The 20,103-nt window shown below is 35.9% G+C and overlaps 1 protein-coding gene across 6 annotated transcripts in view; it reads right to left on the bottom strand.

Annotated features, from left to right (window-relative positions):
* Nucleotides 1–20,103, bottom strand: part of LOC143243965 (acetylcholinesterase-like) — a 115,453-nt gene that overhangs the window by 21,903 nt on the left and 73,447 nt on the right. For all 6 annotated transcript variants that reach the window (XM_076487847.1, XM_076487848.1, XM_076487846.1 and 3 more), the window contains one exon: nucleotides 13,243–14,832. In XM_076487847.1, coding sequence (XP_076343962.1) covers nucleotides 13,243–14,756 — 1,514 coding nt within the window. In that variant the 5' untranslated portion in view covers nucleotides 14,757–14,832. The remainder of the gene's footprint in view (nucleotides 1–13,242; nucleotides 14,833–20,103) is intronic.

Raw genomic sequence — 20,103 nt, 5'->3', positions numbered from 1 at the left:
CTATGTAGGGCATTCACCCCATCTTGGGGTCACAATAGTTTTCATTTGTTTTAGAGTTTTCTTAACTTCTAACGTAATTTACCCATTTCCAAGCTGACTGTCATTAGTTTGTTAATTTAACCCTCACATCTACATTGAAGTAAAGTTAAGAGTGCAGGTAAATATTTTCACCATATTTCATCAAAGTCAGTCCATTAAGTAATTTTTTTCAAAATCAAAGCAATTTATTTTAAATTTGTTACACTGGTATAGTAATAATATTTGTATCAAGTGTCGAAAAGTCATTTGTGATACCAAATAATAATACTTTAATAATTTTTAGCTCAAATATACTGGTAATTATATTTACAAATGAAAATAATGCGCAAATAAATTATGTTATGTTGTCGTATATTTTAATGAGACGCCATAGTTCGTCTAGGAAAATTGGAAAACAGTGGTAAACAGACATAAAGTTCCTTAAATAGAAATATCCATATAACTTTTAATTATTTTACAAATTTTTAAATCTAGAAATTTCGCAATAATTTTCTTTTCTAAAACACCTGTATATAAGTCTGAATGTCATATGCTTATTCTTTAAAAGAAAACTATCAAAAGAAAACGAGAACTGCTCTAAAAGAACAGCTTTACAGATGTTATGTACTCTACAGTATTTTCAGAGAGTATTTCGGAATTGTATCGTTTGGTGTGACAACATTACACTAATTCACCAAGAACTGCAACGCTAAATTTGTCTGTTTTAGGGCTTCAACATGATGCAACTTGTAAGAAACATTCGCAAAGGCAATCAAAGGGTCCTACGACAGTTCATCTGCCAAATCCAGACACTTGATGAACATAAGGTGTAATGCTCACCTATGTGCACTTATGCTAGTTTCATACGCTACGGCATGGCTGACCCCAGTGATAGTTTTAGTAGATATTTGTGGTCTGCTTGTACGTGGCTTATTATATATTATATTATAACTTTAAGAAGTAGAAAGATAAACAAAGCTCTACCCACGTACATAAAGATTGCACACCTTTACAAAATAGAGATCAAAATTAAAATATATGTCGCAAGGTCAACAAAGTAACATTATGACATTAATATTTAAATTATTCCATAGACTTTTCCACAGATTTGTTTCACTCTACTGCTGTTTTTTCGTCAGTGACCTAACTTTGGCTAAATGTATATTTTTACATACAATCTCGCAACCTACGTTAACACCTCGCGCATGCGCAAATAAAATGCAAAATATATTGCACAGTTAAAACGTTTCGTTTGTTTTGAATTTCACGCAAAGTTGCTCGAGGGCTATCTGCGCTAGCCGTCTCTAATTTAGCAGTGTAATAAGACTAGAGGGAAGGTAGCTAGTCATCACCACACACAACTAACTCTTGGCCTACCCTTTTATCAACGAACAGTGGGATTTACCGTCACATTATAACGCCCCATGTAACGGGGATTCGAACCTGCGACCCTTAAATTACGAGTTAAGTGCTTTAATCACCTGGCTATGCCGGGTCGGTTAAACACTACTAACCATAATAATGCTGTATAGTTTATGCCAAGGGGAAATAAGAATAACCGCAAACTTTGGAAACCAGTAAATTTTAATGTCTAGCTCCATAGAATAGTGAAGCAGAGAGTCTAACTAAAACCATCTGGAGTGGTAAAGAAACGGCATGCTCAAACAGTGAAACTGACAATTTTTTGTTCATCACGAGTTAATGCAAAAACGGCGAAATCCGACTGTATGATAAGTCAAAATTACGTTGGGTAACTTTGCGCGAAATTATGAAACATATATAAAAACATAACCAGCATTTTTACTGGTCTACTCTCATTAAAATTTACGACATGTGTGACTAGAGAAAACATTGCACAAACAACAAATATTCGCCGTCACGAACCATGAATTATGAAGTAAGTTTGACATTTAATATTTTATTTATCGAAAAGGTATGTTATGATGTTAATATAGGGTTTCTTTGAAACCAGCTAAACTATGAGAGAAACATAAACCTATCATTTCTGAAATTGCTCATTAAAACTGTTTTATGACTCGTTTGTCCGAAATAACAACAAGAAAATAATTGCGTGTGTGTGTATATTCTTACAGCAAAGCCATACCGAGCTATCTGCTGAGTCCGTAGAGGGGAATCGAAACCATGATTTTGGTGTGTTAATCCACAGAAAAAGAAACGCATAGTTATGAACAAACGTATACAGTGCACAGTGAAGTCAAACAACACAAGCTGAGTATTATTGAATGCAGTACATTACATTATTTACTTTGTATGTGTGTGCTTACTGAGCAAACAAGGACATTTAGTAAACAATTTGTTTTCACGGTATGTGTAACAGTGGTAGTTCACCATGTTCTATTGATGATTTTCATCATATAGTTCATTCACTGCTCTGAGAAAAACACTTATCACAAAATCCCATAAAAACTAGCCGTAATATAAGAACAAGTTAAGCCTAAGTGAATAAAATAAACTTTTTTGGAGGTTCTTACACGAAACTGTAAAAGCAAGAGATACATTTTCATATTTAGTACAACATGAACTTGGTGAAAGTGTTTGATTTCAGCAAACAGTTAATATTTTGTGTCGCTGTTTTGCTTTAATAACTGTAGGTATAGTTGAATGCACTTAATCAAAGTGTCCTTTGATATTTTACTTCAAATGTCTCTAATACACTCCCATAAAGCTTCTTTGGATTTGTCAATTGTTAATTTGCCAGCTTTAATTTGTCAAGTTTTTGATCTATCAAACCCATTCAATTGGATTGAGGTCGGGGTTCTATAGGGACCATTGCATCCTTTAAATGACTCCAGCAGCTTCTTTTTAGCTAAGTAGTTTCTGCATACGTTGGATGAGGGTTTAGGGTCATTATCTTCTTGGATGTAAAATCTTTACCAATAATAGTACGCAAACGATTGACTTGTATACCATGCATTATGGTAAGTATCTTTCACCTTTCTTCTGTCCAACGTACAACCTACGCTTTGAAACTGGTATTTCAGACTTGGAGTAATCTGTCCATAAATGCCTGGCATGACCAGGTGGTTCGGGCGATCGACTTGTAATCTGAGGGTCGCAGGTTCGAATATCCGTTACACCAAAACATGCTCGCCACTTCAGCAGTGGGGGCGTTTATTATAGTCAGTCTCACTATTCATTGGTAAAAGAGTAGCCCACGAGCTGGTGGTAAGCAGTGATGACTAGCTGACGTCTCTCTAGTCTTCCACTGCTAAACTAGGGATAGCTAGCGCAACTTTGGCGAAATTCAAAAACAAATAAACGGTACATAGCACCTTCTTCCAATCATCATCAGTGCATTTGTACATTTTAGAAAAATTCAGTCTCTTGACAATATCTAGAGACTGAAGTAAAAGTTTTCTTGATATTGTAGATCTGGACTCTTTTCTGCATGATTTGATACATGGTTGTCTAACTCATGCAGCATCATTGAGTTTAGGTATTCTGCTTTTTCCTCTCCTATTTTCAAATTTGCCTGTCTTACTATCACGATCTAGAGTGTACTTAATAGCATTTTGGGAGCATTTTAAATCTAGAGCATCTGTTAGAGAGTCCAACAAGAATAACGTAAAGCTTATATGAACTCTCTATTCTATTGACAATTCTCTAAGCTTCTGGGGCATGACGAAGAACAGTGTTGAACACTGTTTGCATCAAGGTTTATTTGTGGAATGCTACTAACTTGATTTGCTCTAGCACATACTGGTACTATATGCTAGCTCCTTTCTAGCTTCTTTCATTATCCCACTGGAACAGCGGTAAATCTACGGATTTACAACGCTAATATCAGAAATTCGTTTGCTTTTGGTGGACCCAGCAGATAGCTCTATGTGACTTTGCTATAAAAAAAGCATACAAGCTTCTTTCTATATTGTTAAAAAACTGCATGGGGTACCGTGATAGTTATTTCAGATCTTAATTTTGATCAGTATGTTCATTTAAGCAGAATCCTTATGGCATACCCGTGGTACAAGTATGTGGGAATTATAAACAATGATAAGTATTATCACATTGGCTCATTCAGTTGTTAACAGAAATCAGTGAAATATTATCATAATGTTGAAATTTACATTCTGTAATGAAATGGAAGAATTAGCTCCATAAAATGGAAAGAATGACAAAATATTCTCTTGGTCTAACACTTTTGTGCAGTACTGCGTCAATCTAAAGTTGGTTTTTCTGATTGTTGCCCTTCTTAAACATAAAATAAAGTGTGGGTTAACAAAAGTTTGGGTTTTAATAAAACATGCAGCAGAAAATACCGTACTATGAACTATTTAACACAGTTTAGTCAAAACTGTGACAACCTTGCAAACAATCTACCAGCTGTAGTTTGTTTATTTAAAGTTAAGCACAAATCTACGGGTATCGAGATCTGTTTCTAGTGTTGTAAGTCTGCAGACATATTTGCTGTGCTACTGCGGGACTGTAGTTAATGAAAATGAATAAATATACTTATAAGCACCTCAACCCACCAGTTCTTACCCCTTCCTCAGCAATAATTAATTGAATTACATACTTCTCAGGGGAATGAAAGTGGGGGAGTTCGTACTCACCCTGTTTGCTGCAGTAATCTGTGTTATTTACTTCACAATGTTGTTAATTAGGTCTTTCTTTCTCAAGTAACTGTTTTCTACAGTGATATCTAAAGACAAGGTTTCAGAAGGTAAGATTTGGTTAATAATTTTATTCTCTGTGCTATTACGTATTTTTCGTATCATTTTTTTGTTTCCTTCAATTTTTTTAAAACTTATTTCTATAAAACCATACTGAACTCAAAAGTTTTTGAACTACTTCGTAAGTTAATATTAATACGTTACTTAACATCCTCTGTCATGTAGTTTGTTGATCGAGTGAATTAAAATAATCGATTCAAACTGGATTCTGACTATTTCCATTATTCATCGTAATCATTTGATGAAAAAGACCCAAACAGCCTTTCAATTTCAGAAGTCGTTTTCGTATTTCATATTTTAATAACAGAAATATTATTGTAATTTTTACTTAGTTGAATCTTGAAGTTCCTAATCGTACATTGATATAGCTTGTCTATTCTTTAAAACTTCACTAGAGAAAGAACTTCTGGTAAGCTTTTGTACAACGACGTTTTGGACACAAATAACAGATTGTTTTTACGATTATTATAAATAGTTTAATGTTTAACAATAAATCATATGCATCTGCAAACCGATAAGGCAATCAGCAACAGGGTTTTCAAACAATCAATCTATGTGTTTGAAGCGTGTAGACTTTAAAACGATATAGCTCATGTTACCTCTTCACTTTACTTCAATTGAGACTAATAACACATAACTCAGAACTACAATGTTGCTAAATCAGTTGTGTACTTAAAAAGAACTGAGATGGTAGGACAGATCCTCCGCTGGGACAGCGGTAGGTCTACGGATTTATAACGCTAAAATCAAGGGTTCGATTCCTTTCAATGGACACGGGAGAGAGTCCTACGTAGCTTTGCTATAAGAAAAACACATACACACAAACACTGGTAGGACAGTACAAACCATTTACAACATAAATATAATATTTCATTTACCCCTCTTCAAAGTGATTCAGAATCGATTTGTAACTGTATTTCTGAAAAACCTCAGTTCATTAAAGTTCTGCCACTGTGTCGATCAATAGGCAAGGCATCTTACTGGTACTGTTGGAAGTAAATTAATAAACTGATAGATCAATATTTATATTAAAAGCTGTGCATGTTTCTTTCGTGTGGGTTTTAGGATCTATTTACTTTTTCCATTGATCAGTTCAGCTGGAGAAATTGGTTTGGTTTTTTGAATTTCGTGTAAAGCTGCACGAAGACTATCTGCGCTAGCAGTCCCTAATTTAGCAGTGTAAGACAAGAGGGGAAGCAGCTAGTCATCACCACCCACCGCCAACTCTTGGGCCACTCTTTTACCAACGAATAGTGGGATTGACCGTAACATTATAACGCTCCCATAGCTGAAAGGGTGAGCATGTTTGATGCAATGGGGATTCAAACTCGCGACCCTCAGATTACGAGTCGAACGCCTTAACCCACCTGGCCATGCCGGATCCAGCTGGAGATCGTCTTGTTTTTAGTTTTTGGAAGTGCAGTCTTGTTTTAATCGATATCTTCGGTTCACAATTGGAATGTATGGTCTGAAAGTGAATTGCAGATCAGAGATAAACTAACAACGGGGAATATTTATAAGATATGTATAATTCTTTGAAAACTTTGCCCCATAAAGTTATAGGGATTATTTTGAAAAGATGCAATATGGCTAACGCGATGATAGTTTTTCTTTTAGATGTACAAAATTTAAGTACGTGGAGCACGAATGCTAGCAGTAAGAATTTGTACAATTTCCTGGAATTTTGCAAAATACTTAATAACCTAATACATGTACACATAACGTTTCAGTTTGCAATTTATACTATTGGTAGACTTTCACTACCTTATGTTCCTACAGTTGATTATACAGACCTCGTAATCTGAGGGTCGCGGACTCGAATCCCCTCACCCTAAACATGCTCGGCCTTTCAGCCGTAAAGGCATTATAATGTGACAGTCAATCCAACTATTCATCGGTAAACGAATAGCTCAAAAGTTGGCGATGGTTAATGATGATTAGATGCCTTCCCTCTAGTCTTACAATGTTAAATTAGGGGCGGTTAGCGTAGATAGACCTCGAACACCTTTGAGCGAAATTCAGAAAAACAAACGAAATTTATCTCGTGCATTTATAGAAGTCTGTAAATGGAATACAAGATAACACAAACATAAAAGAAGGATGTACAGAAAATTTAAAATGCTCTGGTTGTTAGGTTTGTTTGTAGCTCAGTTCCAGTTGTTCACGCATAGCTACTCAAGAGATAGCTGAGATAGTTGCCCATAATTTTAAACTGATAGAATATTAGGAAGGCAGCTAGTCAACAGTACCCACCACTAGTTCTTGGGCTACTCTGATATGAACAAATAGTGGAATTTCATCCTTATAGCGTATTCTCTGCCACAGAGTGCGGAATTCGTTTACGCAAGAATATAAAGCAAATAATAAACTTTTTAATTCGTAGTCCGGGATGCTAAACTTTAGAGCAAGCTGAAGAGAGAGCACATTAATCAGAAGAGAGCATTCAAAGCTAGTGGCTCAACAGTAAGTCTGCAGGTTCACAACGTTACAAGGTGGGTTTCTATGCCTGTTGTTTGCAGTGCAGAGATAGTTTATTGTGTAGTTTTATGATGCTTAACAGTAATCGAATCAAACATACTAACAATTAAAGTGAAGAAAGTGCTCGAGAGCTCGAATCTAGAACTTTTCGATTCATTGAGCCAAAAACTAAACACTAGGTCATGTTCAGGCGTATTTTTAGGGTAAAGGAAATCTAATACAAAACTAAGAAGGATTTGTTTAATAAACCTGTTTTGTTTTCGAAATTAAAAGCAGTTCTAATAAAACATTGATGAGAACAATAACAAAACTTTTCAAGCTTGGCAAAAGATAGTAAAATGTACTAGAAGTAACGGAAAGTAGGCAAAAAAATCGAATTCAAAAATAAACTTATTAAAGTCACGAATTGTCGTATTCATTTGCTTGTTCTCTGTTTTGAATTTCACGCAAAACTTCAATGGCTGCCCTAATTTTGAAGTGATAAACTAAAGAGAAGGCAGGTAATCAAAACAACCTACTGCCACCTTTTGGGCTATTCTAATCTCTTAGCGAGATTTGAGCGTTAATTTTATAAAGCACTCACAGCTCCTAATACTAAGCGAGAAGTTTCCTGAGGGACAGGAGTTAACAGGGCACTAATCGTGGAACGTTTTGATTACAGTCCGGAGGACTAACTACTGTTTTCTAGACGTTTTGATCACAATCCGGAAGGCTAACTACTGTTTTCTAGACGTTTTGATCACAATCCGAAAGACTAACTACTGTTTTCTAGACGTTTTGATCACAGTCCGGAAGGCTAACTACTGTTTTCTAGACGTTTTGATCACACTCCGGAAGGCTAACTACTGTTTTCTAGACGTTTTGATCACACTCCGGAAGGCTAACTACTGTTTTCTAGACGTTTTGATCACAGTCCGGAAGGCTAACTACTGTTTTCTAGACGTTTTGATCACAGTCCGGAAGACTAACTACTGTTTTCTAGACGTTTTGATCACAGTCTGGAAGGCTAACTACTGTTTTCTAGACGTTTTGATCACAGTCCGGAAGGCTAACTACTGTTTTCTAGACGTTTTGATCACAGTCCGGAAGGCTAACTACTGTTTTCTAGACGTTTTGATCACAGTCCGAAAGGCTAACTACTGTTTTCTAGAGAATGTGTAATTTTTTTGCAAAACTTCAACAACAGAGTAACATCTTTTCGTTTTCTTGACACCCCAATCCTGCATTTATGTGTCACTAATTAAAGTAGAGAGGTCTTTATAAATGTGATAAAGGTTATTCAGGTATTTTTTGAGAATGTACAATGAGACATCTGGTGATGATAACAAAAAAGTTTTGGTTATTTTCGTTCCTTTTTCTTTGAATACATTAAATCACATTTAGTTTATAAGTATAACAAATTTTCTAACCTTAGTGCACCAAAAAAGTTAATATAAGTTTTCTGGTGTAGTAACTGGAAAAGTTGCATCGCTTTGTAAAACGATTTCTTTGTTTAGTCTCTTTTACAGAAGAAAGTTAAACCATAGGTTTTTAGCGGTATAATTGCGTAAAATGACCACTGACCCACTGGGATACTTCTTAAATAAATAATCTGTAGAAATATTATTGGCTGACCATTTGTAGGTGTCCTGTAGATAATAATTAAAATGCTTTTTTAGCTGAATTTGAAGAAAGACAACTTCTTAAATACAACATATAGACACCACACTTTTCGATCACGGAAGAGGCTTTCTCCTGTTTTTCACAAGGTTTACCAAAGGGATTATTTGCATATAAAAATTATTTGTGAACGTTTTGAGGACCATCAGTGTAATAAAAATAATTAAATCCTTGCCTTTTCTTTTTGCTTCAACGCCAAGCAACACAATCGGCTATCTGTACTCTGTCTACTGAGGGGAATCGAATCCCAGATTTAGCGCTGTAAATCCGTAAATTTATTGCTGACATTTATGACTCATACATATATATATATATATACACACACACACGCAACAGTAATGCGTGACCACAAAACGAAATCATTATGAAACAATTAACAATATTCCAACCATTTTTGGTTTGGATTACGAATTCTTCTTTCCCCGAGTTAACACAATGTATAAGCAAACTTTATTTGTCATATCTTTACACACAGAGATAAGCAAATTACTTCCCCTTATAAACTTTTATCAGCTTCAAGACTCTTATTCTACAATGACCGAAAGTTTTAATTAAGTTAGAAACACTGGCAGAAAACTGAAGAATAGCTTACATGTTTCCTCCGGGGGACTCATCAGCAAGTTTTACTTTTTAGCAAAACTTTACGGAGGCAACGTAAATAACACAGGACACGTATTCGATCGAATAATTAGTTTTTTGACGGTAGACACGCCATTCTCAATTGACAAATTGGTCTAATTTTACGACGCAACCTTTTCTAAACAATACAGTTTCTTTCATTCCAGGAAAGTAACCAAAATTATTATCGTTGATAAATTTATATCTTTTAGAGCGAATAATAACCAAAATCCACTAAACCTCATTTGGTTTCACGAGTCTTAATTAGAATCCAATATAATTTTCTCTATCCAAAGTTGCAATTAAATTAGGCCCGGCATGGCCAGGTTGTTAAGGCACTCGACTCGTAATCTGAGGGTCACGGGTTCGAATCTCTGTCACACCAAATATGCTCGCCCTTTCAGCCATGGGGGCGTTATAATGTGACGGTCAATCTCACTATTCATTGGTAAAAGAGTAGCTCAAGTGTTGACGGTGGGTGGTGATGATTAGATGCCTTCCCTCTAGTCTTACACTGCTAAATTAGGGACGGATAATGCAGATAGCCCTCGTCTAGCCTGGTGCGAAATTTAAAACAAGCAAACAAAATTTTATTATTAACACTCACTATTAAACATCGATGAAAATTTGTTGGAAAATATTACAAAGTTAGGTGTGATGAGCTTCGGATAAAGTTGAGAGAGGTAAGAAAGCAGCCAAGCACTAAAGAATTATGGGATTACAGTTCTCTAATCATCAGAAAATTATTGGAGTGAGCAGCGGTTTTTCTAATTTCAGTCGGTATCGATATCCTCTCTAGTTAAGAAAAGTTGTAATCCCATATACATGAAACAGGTGTAAGGCCAAAAGGAAAGATACGGTTCAGTGTGTAGATGAAAGAAAAAGGGAAGGAGGTTCAACATAAAGAAAGGAAGAGGGAAGAAGACCAGAAGATGTGTGAGAAAGAATGAATGAATTTAAAGAAGTGACGGAAGACAGTAATATATTGCCAGTAAAAATACAAAATGTATTTTTAAATTTATATTATCAATTATAAATAATAAACAATAGTTTGTTATGTTTATACGAACACGGTTAAGTCTTGATAGGAATAAGTCCAACCTAAATGGCTGATGGGTATATGAGGGAAAAGCCAAGTGCGAGTATATTATGATCGTAACAAGTTTTGTTTGTTTTCGGAGTTTCGCACAAAGCTACTCGAAGGCTATCTGTGCTAGCCGTCCCTAATTTAGCAGTGTAAGACTAGAGGAAAGGCAGCTAGGCATCACCACCCACCGCCGCTCTTTTACCAACGAATAGTGAGATTGACCGTGACATTATAACGCCTTCACGGCTGGGAGGGCGAGCATGTTTGGTGCGACTCGGGCGCAAACCCGCGACCCTCAGATTACGAAGCGCACGCCTTAACGCGCTAGGCCATGCCAGGTCCTGATCGTAACAAGAGAGAATAACAAACACTTATAGAGCAGCTCAGAGCGTCTTATAATATAGAAAATCCTGTCTCCATTCGACTTTCCCGTAATTCTCAGAGTAATTTAATTGCAGTGGTAAATAGTCATAGCCCAATTTATTTATTTTTCACACGCTTATTTAGAATCATCACCTGTTTTAAGACCTGAATTCATGTAGATGCAAATGTGTTTCATAAATGATGTACTACTGTTTAATTATTATAGACTTATAGGTGTCTGTGCATTGCAACAGCCATGTTTTAGGCAATAACTAAAGGCTTTTACCAAGGATCAGTTCAAAAGTATATATGCTACAAAGAGAGTGTGTGTGTATATGATGCCACCGTGGCCAAAGGTTGTAAGTTAACTGTGTGGAAAAAAAGCAGTCATTGTTTCTTTGAACAAAGAGGATCTTCCGTCAAGGCAAATTGCTAGAATAATTAAATCTAAGCAGTTTACTGTGAGCCTTTGGGTGTAAGGATATATAGGAACTCTGATTGCATGAAGTAACAGAAGAGAGAGATCGAAAAAATCTTTGACAGCATCTGACGATCGTGTTCTGAAATGCATGAGCCTGCAAAATTGTTGAGTGCTGTCATTAGACCTTAAAAGAGCATGGCACTGTCTGGTCGCTTGTGTTTAGCCAGTCTACCAACAGTATAATGAAAAAGAATCTTCTCTTCATCAGGAAGACTAAGCTCAATTGGTCCAAAGAGGATGCTAACTTGATTGTAGTAACGTGGATCAAAGTGATCTCAGAAATCATAATTCTTTCTGCACGAGTCTGATGGAAAATACTTTGTATGATGTTAATGTGGTGAAGAGTTTTATCTAGTGTGTTTGAATGCAACCGTGAAGTAGATAATATGGGATTCACCTCTGGTCAGCATGCAAGACGCCTGTACTTTGTGAAAGACACTGTCAATGTCAACAAGTCCACCAAGATTCTTAGTCTTAGTTAAGACCAACAAGTGATGATCACTTTGGTGAAATTGAACAGCATTTCATGCAACAGGGCTAAAAATGTTAGTAATATTCAGGCATTTTATGACACAAAAAGGACATTTCACTCTATCTGTCTTGAAAAGACATCTTAGTTTTGACTTCATTGCTTAAGGGGAAGGATTACCTTAAAAGATAGAGAAAATCAAGACTCTGTGATGGTTAAGCAACAACTAAGGTTTCAACCCTATCGAAAACTGCTGAAAGATAATGTGTAATAAAGTGAAGAAAAAATCTAGAAGCACCTTGGAACTTGGAAAGCCTTAATTTGCGTGTAGCATCATATCTCACTTCTACCTACATTCAATCCTTTGTGTACTCTATGCCACAGCAATGACAAGCAGTTACCAATGGCAGGGAAGGTACAACTAAATATTAAATGAAGAAACAGACTCCCTGAACAATTGTTTTTATTAACAACGTGTTATCTTTAAATATACGTTTTTATTCAGATTTACCATGTTTCTGTTTATCATCTGCTGTAATATGTTTGTCACGGTTGGTTTGTTAATAAAAATACATATATGTGTTTGGATGACGGAACTATGAGTCAGCTTACACCACATAATGTTAAACACCATTTTACACTAGTTCTGACACTTCCTGAGTGCACACTTATTTAAAACATTGCAGGAATAAAGAAAAGTGTAACAAGTCTGGTGATGCAATAATTCTTTTGCCCTAGTCTAAATTTACGTAGGGATGTGAGCTTATCAAAGCAGATAAATTCTGAATGCTATTTGTTTCAAATTCTGTTAAACGTGGCAAGCGATGTAATGCATTTGCATGGCAGAAAAGGTACGATCTTTCCGCTAAAAAAATAATACCAGTGGAGGTGGTATAGCACTATTATCATGCCACAATACATTATTTTCAATTAACCAAAGGCAAAATAAAACTGTCAAAGATTTCATGAACTAGTGTTTTAGCTAAGCCTTACGTTACGTTTTTGTATCAGGACTAATGCCTAAATCAGACTACAAATAGATCTATTATTACCAACGTTAGAGTCAGATAGTATTTAATTACCTTTTTATAAGTTTGAATGCATAGTATTTAAATTAAGCAATTCAAAAAATATTAACGTGGAAGCTTTATGAAATAAAGTTACTTACGTTTTATAATTCATATCAACTTCTATTAATTTCAGCTAAACCAAGAAACCATTTGTCTCCCTTCATTAAACCTGACCTATTATTACTACAGTAAATGAATGTTTGTTCCTATATGTTTCGTTAGTTAACTGATAGCAGTATTTACACAGTTGTTATAACACCCAGCATTATTGACCGGATATACACTAGTATACTTATATTGCTTACCCGGTTTTAGCAAAGTTGGCCCAGTACCTCATAATTCTTTTGGATAATACTTTTTCTTGCTCATTGTAATTCTTTCTTGGGTTTAAGGGTTCCCCAAATACAAAAGGAATTTCGTCTCCATGCATAACACCCATCCATTCTGGCCAGAGACTGACGGAGGATCGATGAGTAAAATAATACATGTACACTTCATTACCAGTTTCGGCGTAGCGATACGCAAAGTAATTTACACTGCAGGTAAAATGATAATCGCCAACTATCTTATCAACTCCATCTCTGTTTTTTATAGGATCGTCTGGATCCAGCCAATCTGTGTACTGGAAGATTATGGCTTCCTGACCAACATCACTAATATACGGATTTAGTTCTTTAACTGAATTTGTAAAGTCTGCTCGTGTCAGATACACGTTTTCTTGTTTTTTGAAAAGATCTGTTAAGTAGTAGACGATCCAAAAAGTTCCCTCTTCCCTGTTACTTCCCAGAAGAATGTTAGTTTTTTTAAAGTTTTTTGTTTCGAGAGATTTGGAAGGATGTTCATCAATGAAAGTACCATCTACAACCGGTACAAAAGGGAAATCTACGATGCCAAAACTTCCAGATTCATTTTCGATTAAAACCATTGGGTCAGTCTTTTGAAGACATTTTATAACTGCTTCTAAATTACTTGGATCGTGTGGGCATTTCACTGCTTCGGCAAGCCTCAAACCACGCATGATCAATTCTTTGTGATCAAGAATACCCCAAGGAGATGTTGCAGATCCACTTTGCATAATTGCTTGATTGAATAAATGTCTGCTAAGAGGTGACACTAGATGAAGGCCAATGCTAACGGCGCCTGCACTCTCACCAAATAACGTTATATTTAGAGGATTACCACCAAATAAGCCAATGTTGTCTCGTACCCATTCTAAAGCCATTAATTGGTCATACAAACCGGCGTTACCTGGAGAGTCAGGACGACTAAAGTACAAAAACCCAAGTGATGCCACTCGATAATTCATCGAAACAATTATAACATTTTCCTCAGATGCGAAAATTTTAGCATCGTACACGTCCAATGTTGTAGTCCCGCTATAGAAACCACCACCGAAAATCCATACCAAAACTGCAGTATTATTCGGTCGAGGCCGAGGAATCCAAATGTTCAGTTTCAAGCAGTCCTCATTTAATAAAGTATTAGGATTCCACATTGTGGAACCTGAAAAGTTTCCGAAGAATGTATCACTAATTTGGAAACAAGAGTTAGGCTTTTCTGTAGCATTAAATATTCCATTCCAAGGATCTATAGGTTTTGGATGACGAAACCTATATTCTCCTATCGGAGGCTTAGCGTAGGGAATTCCCCAGTACACGTCTACTAATTTTCCAGTAGCTGATCGAGAAGTTACTCCTTGTACTAAGCCTTTGGTAGTCCGAACGATGAGAGGGTCGTTTTTATAATCGGGCAATGGAAAACTATTTCCTAAACAGAGGGCGCTACAAGTGGCTAATATAAATTTCACTCCTCGATTCATTGCTTGAAAATCCTTTAGAGAAGCCGTTTAAATGTTACGATGTTTTGTTCTGGACAAAAAGGATGAGTTTTAATTCCTGAAATAATAGAAGATACATATAATTGTTTTCAGACGCTGAAATACAGATGTTACATTTCTAAATAAGTGTATAAATATATTATTAAAATTGCCTTATATTATTTTATATATTTGTATATTAATGTATCAAATCGATAAAACGATAACGAAGTTGTCTTTAACCATGAAATATTAAAGCATATGACCTTATCTGACTACAATAAAAAAAATTATACGTTTCATTTTGGAATCGTTCGAGATCTTTAAGCACGAAAAGACGTTAAAAGGTCAACAGTTCAGGTTTAATTTGTATGTGAGACAACATTATTAAATAGTTCCACTTATAACTCTATGCTTCTATGTGTGTCAAGTTTTTGAAACAGCAATAAACAAACTAATAAAATTTTCAAACATCCTTACCGACGGAAGCAGACTCATATTGAAATATACATCAATTCTCTGATAACGAGGGATATTTTATGAACGAAATGACTAAATTGATATGAAAGATATAATAACTAAATCAAATGTCTGCTGGTAGCTCTTCCTGAGTGCTTTCTTTTATGACAAATTTAACTGGTATTATCACACCCATGTGCCTCAGTTTTATAAATTGATAGCAAAATGACTTAGGGAGTAAAACTGTACCTAAACTAGCAGGTAAGAAACCCATAGGTTTCAGATATGGATGTTCCTAAGTTTTAAGAACTGGCTAGGGAGAGAACAGCCAATCAGTAACAGCATTCTTTTTCACAAGGGCTATTTCAACTAAATTACGTTATCGACTGTACTTTTATAACACACCTATAACTGAAAGCTCCAAACCAATGTTTAGGGGCATTGTGTCTCGAACACTGGCCTTTTTAATCCACAGCCCAAACCGTTAACCTCCAGGTCATGCTAAAACATTAGAATTTAGAATTTCCCTCACAAAAGGTAATTGGGAAGAGGTTTAATCTGTTTTGGAAAAGCGTTTGGTTCGTTTAGCTTCTTTGAGTGCGATTTGCTTTTCTGTTTGGTTTTAAATTGTTTGTAGAAGCTGCATCCGTATGTGAGATAACTGAATTTTAAGTTAGATGTGTACCGTGTGTATTTAGAAAAGGATAATCTGCCAATTAGTTAAAGTTAACGCGCTTATTTCTTGGCTAGGTGGGGTTTTTAAGCGTGAAGCCACAAAACGGACTACGTGTACTGTAGCCACCACGGTTATCCAAAACTCTAAGAACTGAAATAATTAAAGAGGTACAATTATCTACAACTGAAACTTTGAAATACATAGAATACAGTACTAACGTTTTAATATGTTCTCATTTTATAACAAACATTATAATATTACCCGAGAGATGTCTGATGTTAATACAATATAAATATCTCATCGTCCGCTAGAGGTCTTGAAAAGAGTATAAAATAATTTGTATTTCATTAATAAATAAGTAGCGTAAAAAGAAAGGATATATTCGTAATTGCATTTTTTTTATTCTTCTGTATCTTTGTAACAGAACACTATGTCTATATGAAATTAAGCACAAAGCTACACAACAGTGCATCACTGATATTGAAACCTGGTTTCTATCGGTATATGTACCCAGACACAAATACATAAAAGGACATATTAGCGTTTATAAAAATAAAGTTTTAACAGAATACCACATACGTTTAAAATAAATTGAAAATAAAAAGTTTTTCAAACACATATTTAATTGACTTTGATTTGTAGCGCGAGTTGGTCATGAGTTACAGCTTTGTATTTTGGAGGTGACGAGCCAGGATCATATACCTGCAACACCCCAAAATATATCTCGTATGTTAAACTGTGGGTGGGTTATAGAAGTGACGGCCAGTCCCTTTGTGTTCATGGGAGATGCTGCTGTTTGACTGCCTTCTCTCTACTCAGTAGTTCAAAATTAGGAACGGTGATCTTAGTCGTTCTGCAATTTCAAATAGCCTAAAACTGAGTTAAATGATAATTTGAATTTATAAGTTAAATAAGTGTTGATATGTATCACGTTTATGATATTTTCCAACAAAAACTGACACACACGGTTTCTTTTTTTAACACAATTATATTTTAATATACAAGAAATAATACAGTTTATAATAAATGGTTATTACAAATGAGGACCTACATTCAAAGGTTTTACAAACTTACAAACAATATTAAATCTTCTTTTTCTTACTTGGAACTTTCTTGATATTTTATCGAGTGCTCACGATGAGCGAATTAATTTCTAGTAGATTTAGGTACAATTCACTTAACAGGGAGCTAGCTACCTCTGTACTCTTCGTTAATCACACATCGGGTTTTTCACCGCTGAAGTTATATAATGTTTTAGTTAGTTTGTTTGTTTTTGTTTTTGAATTTCGCACAAAGTTACTAGGAGGCTACCTGTGTTAGTCGTCCCTAATTTAGCAGTGTAAGATTAGAGGAAAGGCAGCTAGTCATCACCACCTACCGCCAACTCTTGGGCTACTCTTTTACCAACGAATAGTGAGATTGACCGTAACTTTATAACGCCCCCCACGGCTGAAAGGGCGAGCATATTTGGTGCGAAGGGGATTGGAACCCCACGACCCTCGGATTACGAGTCGAGTGCCTTAACCACCTGGTTATGCCGGGCTAGGTTCCAGAAAATTATTCTTATACGCAAGAACATGTATACATGATATAATCTAGGTTTACCATTTATTTGGTAAGATATTCCAGTAGTAGCATTTGCTAGTCTTTTGTTATCTTTTGCCTCAATTATTTTTAAGTTTAACAGTTTTTCAGCTATTCAAAAGTTCATATCAGTGTTTACATATTTCTTCCCGACTTTGTTGACAAACTGGGCTGTAAACTTAAATCGCATGGTTTAAGAATTTAAATAACCACCTCAAAGATTTTTTACATTCTCGAATTAGCTTTACAAAAGTTGTACTGAGTGGTCATATCAATATTATATATTATTTTGCTAAAACAGTCACTTTATATAGCAAGAAACGTATTATATTTGCTTTAACAGATACCCACTTGGCATTGACAGAGTTTACGCTTAAGATGAACACAATACTTATCGTTTGCAAAACTACCATCCACCCACACGACAATCTTTTTAACGTGACGTTTTCTTCTGCGTGTCGAATAGTGTTGATCAATGATCCAAGCTCAGAATTTTTGTACAAAAATAAATAAAGAGCTGTTTATTTTATAAACTAGCAAGATTTACTGACGAAATAAAATTGTAGAGTTAATGCGTTTCCGTAAAAAAGTTCGTCGTGCTTGAAATTTGTTGCACATTTTAAACATTTTTTTATTGCAAGATCTTACTTCAAAATTTCAATTCTTGAACAAAAACCGATACAAAGTGCACTTTTACCCTGAACATCTTTGTTAAAAAGATGAATGGTGGATAATATAGAAAATTGCTATGTTCCATTTATGTATCAAATATTCATGCTTTATTTTTCCATAAGGTATATATATATATATCTTCGACTTAAAGTTTGCTGAAGTAAACCCTTTTTCAAGAAGAACATTCAATCTAAAACAGCTTAAATTACATTTTCTCGCAACGCTTTCTTTATAGCACGAGAGATACATTTTACTACACTTTGTTAGGAACTGCGATAGATACCCTTCCAAGCACGAGACGGAACCTTAATTTGGTTTAGAAACAATAGCTAGTACAAAGTTCTCAAAAATAAAATTACCCCGCCCCCAATAAAACAGACATCTATCGTAAAATTAGCTACATCTGTGGATGACTATCTTAGCAACTGTCTTCAAATGGATTCTTTGACAATAAAAAACTCAAGACGTTTTGAAGCATACAACTAATCTTACAGTACCTGAAATAAAATATGTATTACACATTTTGTGGGTCAATAACTGTCATGTAAGAAGAATCGATATATTACATTAACTCATCGTATGAGACCAATCAGCCTTAAAACAAAAATTACTAATTTATGGTATCAGTTACCATCTAGAAATGGTAATCTTTATCCTTGTAAAGGAGGTATCCAGAAAGCAGAGTCCACACAACACTAGTGATTCAACGGCAGTACTTTAGTCGAAAATGTTTGAACAGCTAAAATGACTGTTTGCCATGTGCAGCCACTTGTTAGTAGATATTTATTATGAAACCGGTAACACAAAGGTAGAGACAACATTGCATGTTACAGTGTACATTTATAAAATAGCTAGAAAGTGTATTTTACGTAGTTAGTGTTAGATCTTCCGAAGGCCCGGCACGGCCAAATGGTTAAGGTACTCGACTCGCAATCTGAGGGTCGCGGATTCGAATCCCCGTTGCACCAAACATTCTCGCCCTTTCAGCCGTGGGAGAGTTATAATGTTACGGTTAATCCCACTGTTCTTTGGTGAAAGAGTAGCCCAGGAGTTGGCGGTGAGTGGTGATAGCCCTTGTGTAGCTTTCCGCGAAATTCAGAACAAACAAACAATCCAGCCTCCATGGCCATGTAGTTAGGGCGCTTGACTCATAATCCGAGAGTCGCGGGTTCACACGAAAAACATGCTTGCTCTTGAATAAAATATACACAATATCTGAAAAGCTTTGTTTGTTTTGAATTTTACGCAAAGCTACACGAAGGCTATCTGCGCTACCTGTCCCTAATTTAGCGGTGTATGACTAGAGGGAAGGGAGCTAGTCATCACCGCCCACCGCCGACTCTTGAGCTACTCTTTTACCCACGAATAGTGGGATTGACCGTTATATTATAATGCCCCCACGGTTGAAAGGGCGAGCATGTTTGGCGTGACCGGGATGCGAACCCGCGACCCTCAGATTACGAGTCGAAAGCCTTAACCCACCTGGCCATGCTGGGCAATATGAAGTCATTTTTTAATTTCGCGCAAAGCTACACGAGGGCTATCTGCGCTAGCCGTCCCTAATTTAGCATTTTAATACTAGAGGGAAGGCAGCTAGTCATCACCACTCATCGCCAACTCTTGGGCTACTCTTTTACCAACTAATAGTGGGATTAACTGTCACATTATAACACACCCACGGCTGAAAGAGCGAGCAGGTTTGGTGCGATAGAGATTCGAGCCTGCAACCCTTAGATTACGAGTGGAGTACCTTAACCATCTGGCTGTGCCGGGCCTTTGGTAGATCTCATACTAACAGTACGTAAAATACACTTTCTAATTGTTTTAAAAATATACACTGAAACATGCAATGTTGGCTATACCTTTGTTTTGTCGGTTTTACTATCGAAAGTTTACAAAATGCTCTTAACGAGACACATAGAAAACAATCGAATAGTGTGAGGGTTTGTTTTGTTGTCG

This window comes from Tachypleus tridentatus, chromosome 2, assembly GCF_004210375.1.
Source record: "Tachypleus tridentatus isolate NWPU-2018 chromosome 2, ASM421037v1, whole genome shotgun sequence".
Taxonomy (NCBI): Eukaryota; Metazoa; Arthropoda; class Merostomata; order Xiphosura; family Limulidae; genus Tachypleus; species Tachypleus tridentatus.
The sequence above is the reverse complement of the archived record's forward strand: the minus strand, read 5'-3'. Positions and strand labels throughout refer to the sequence as shown.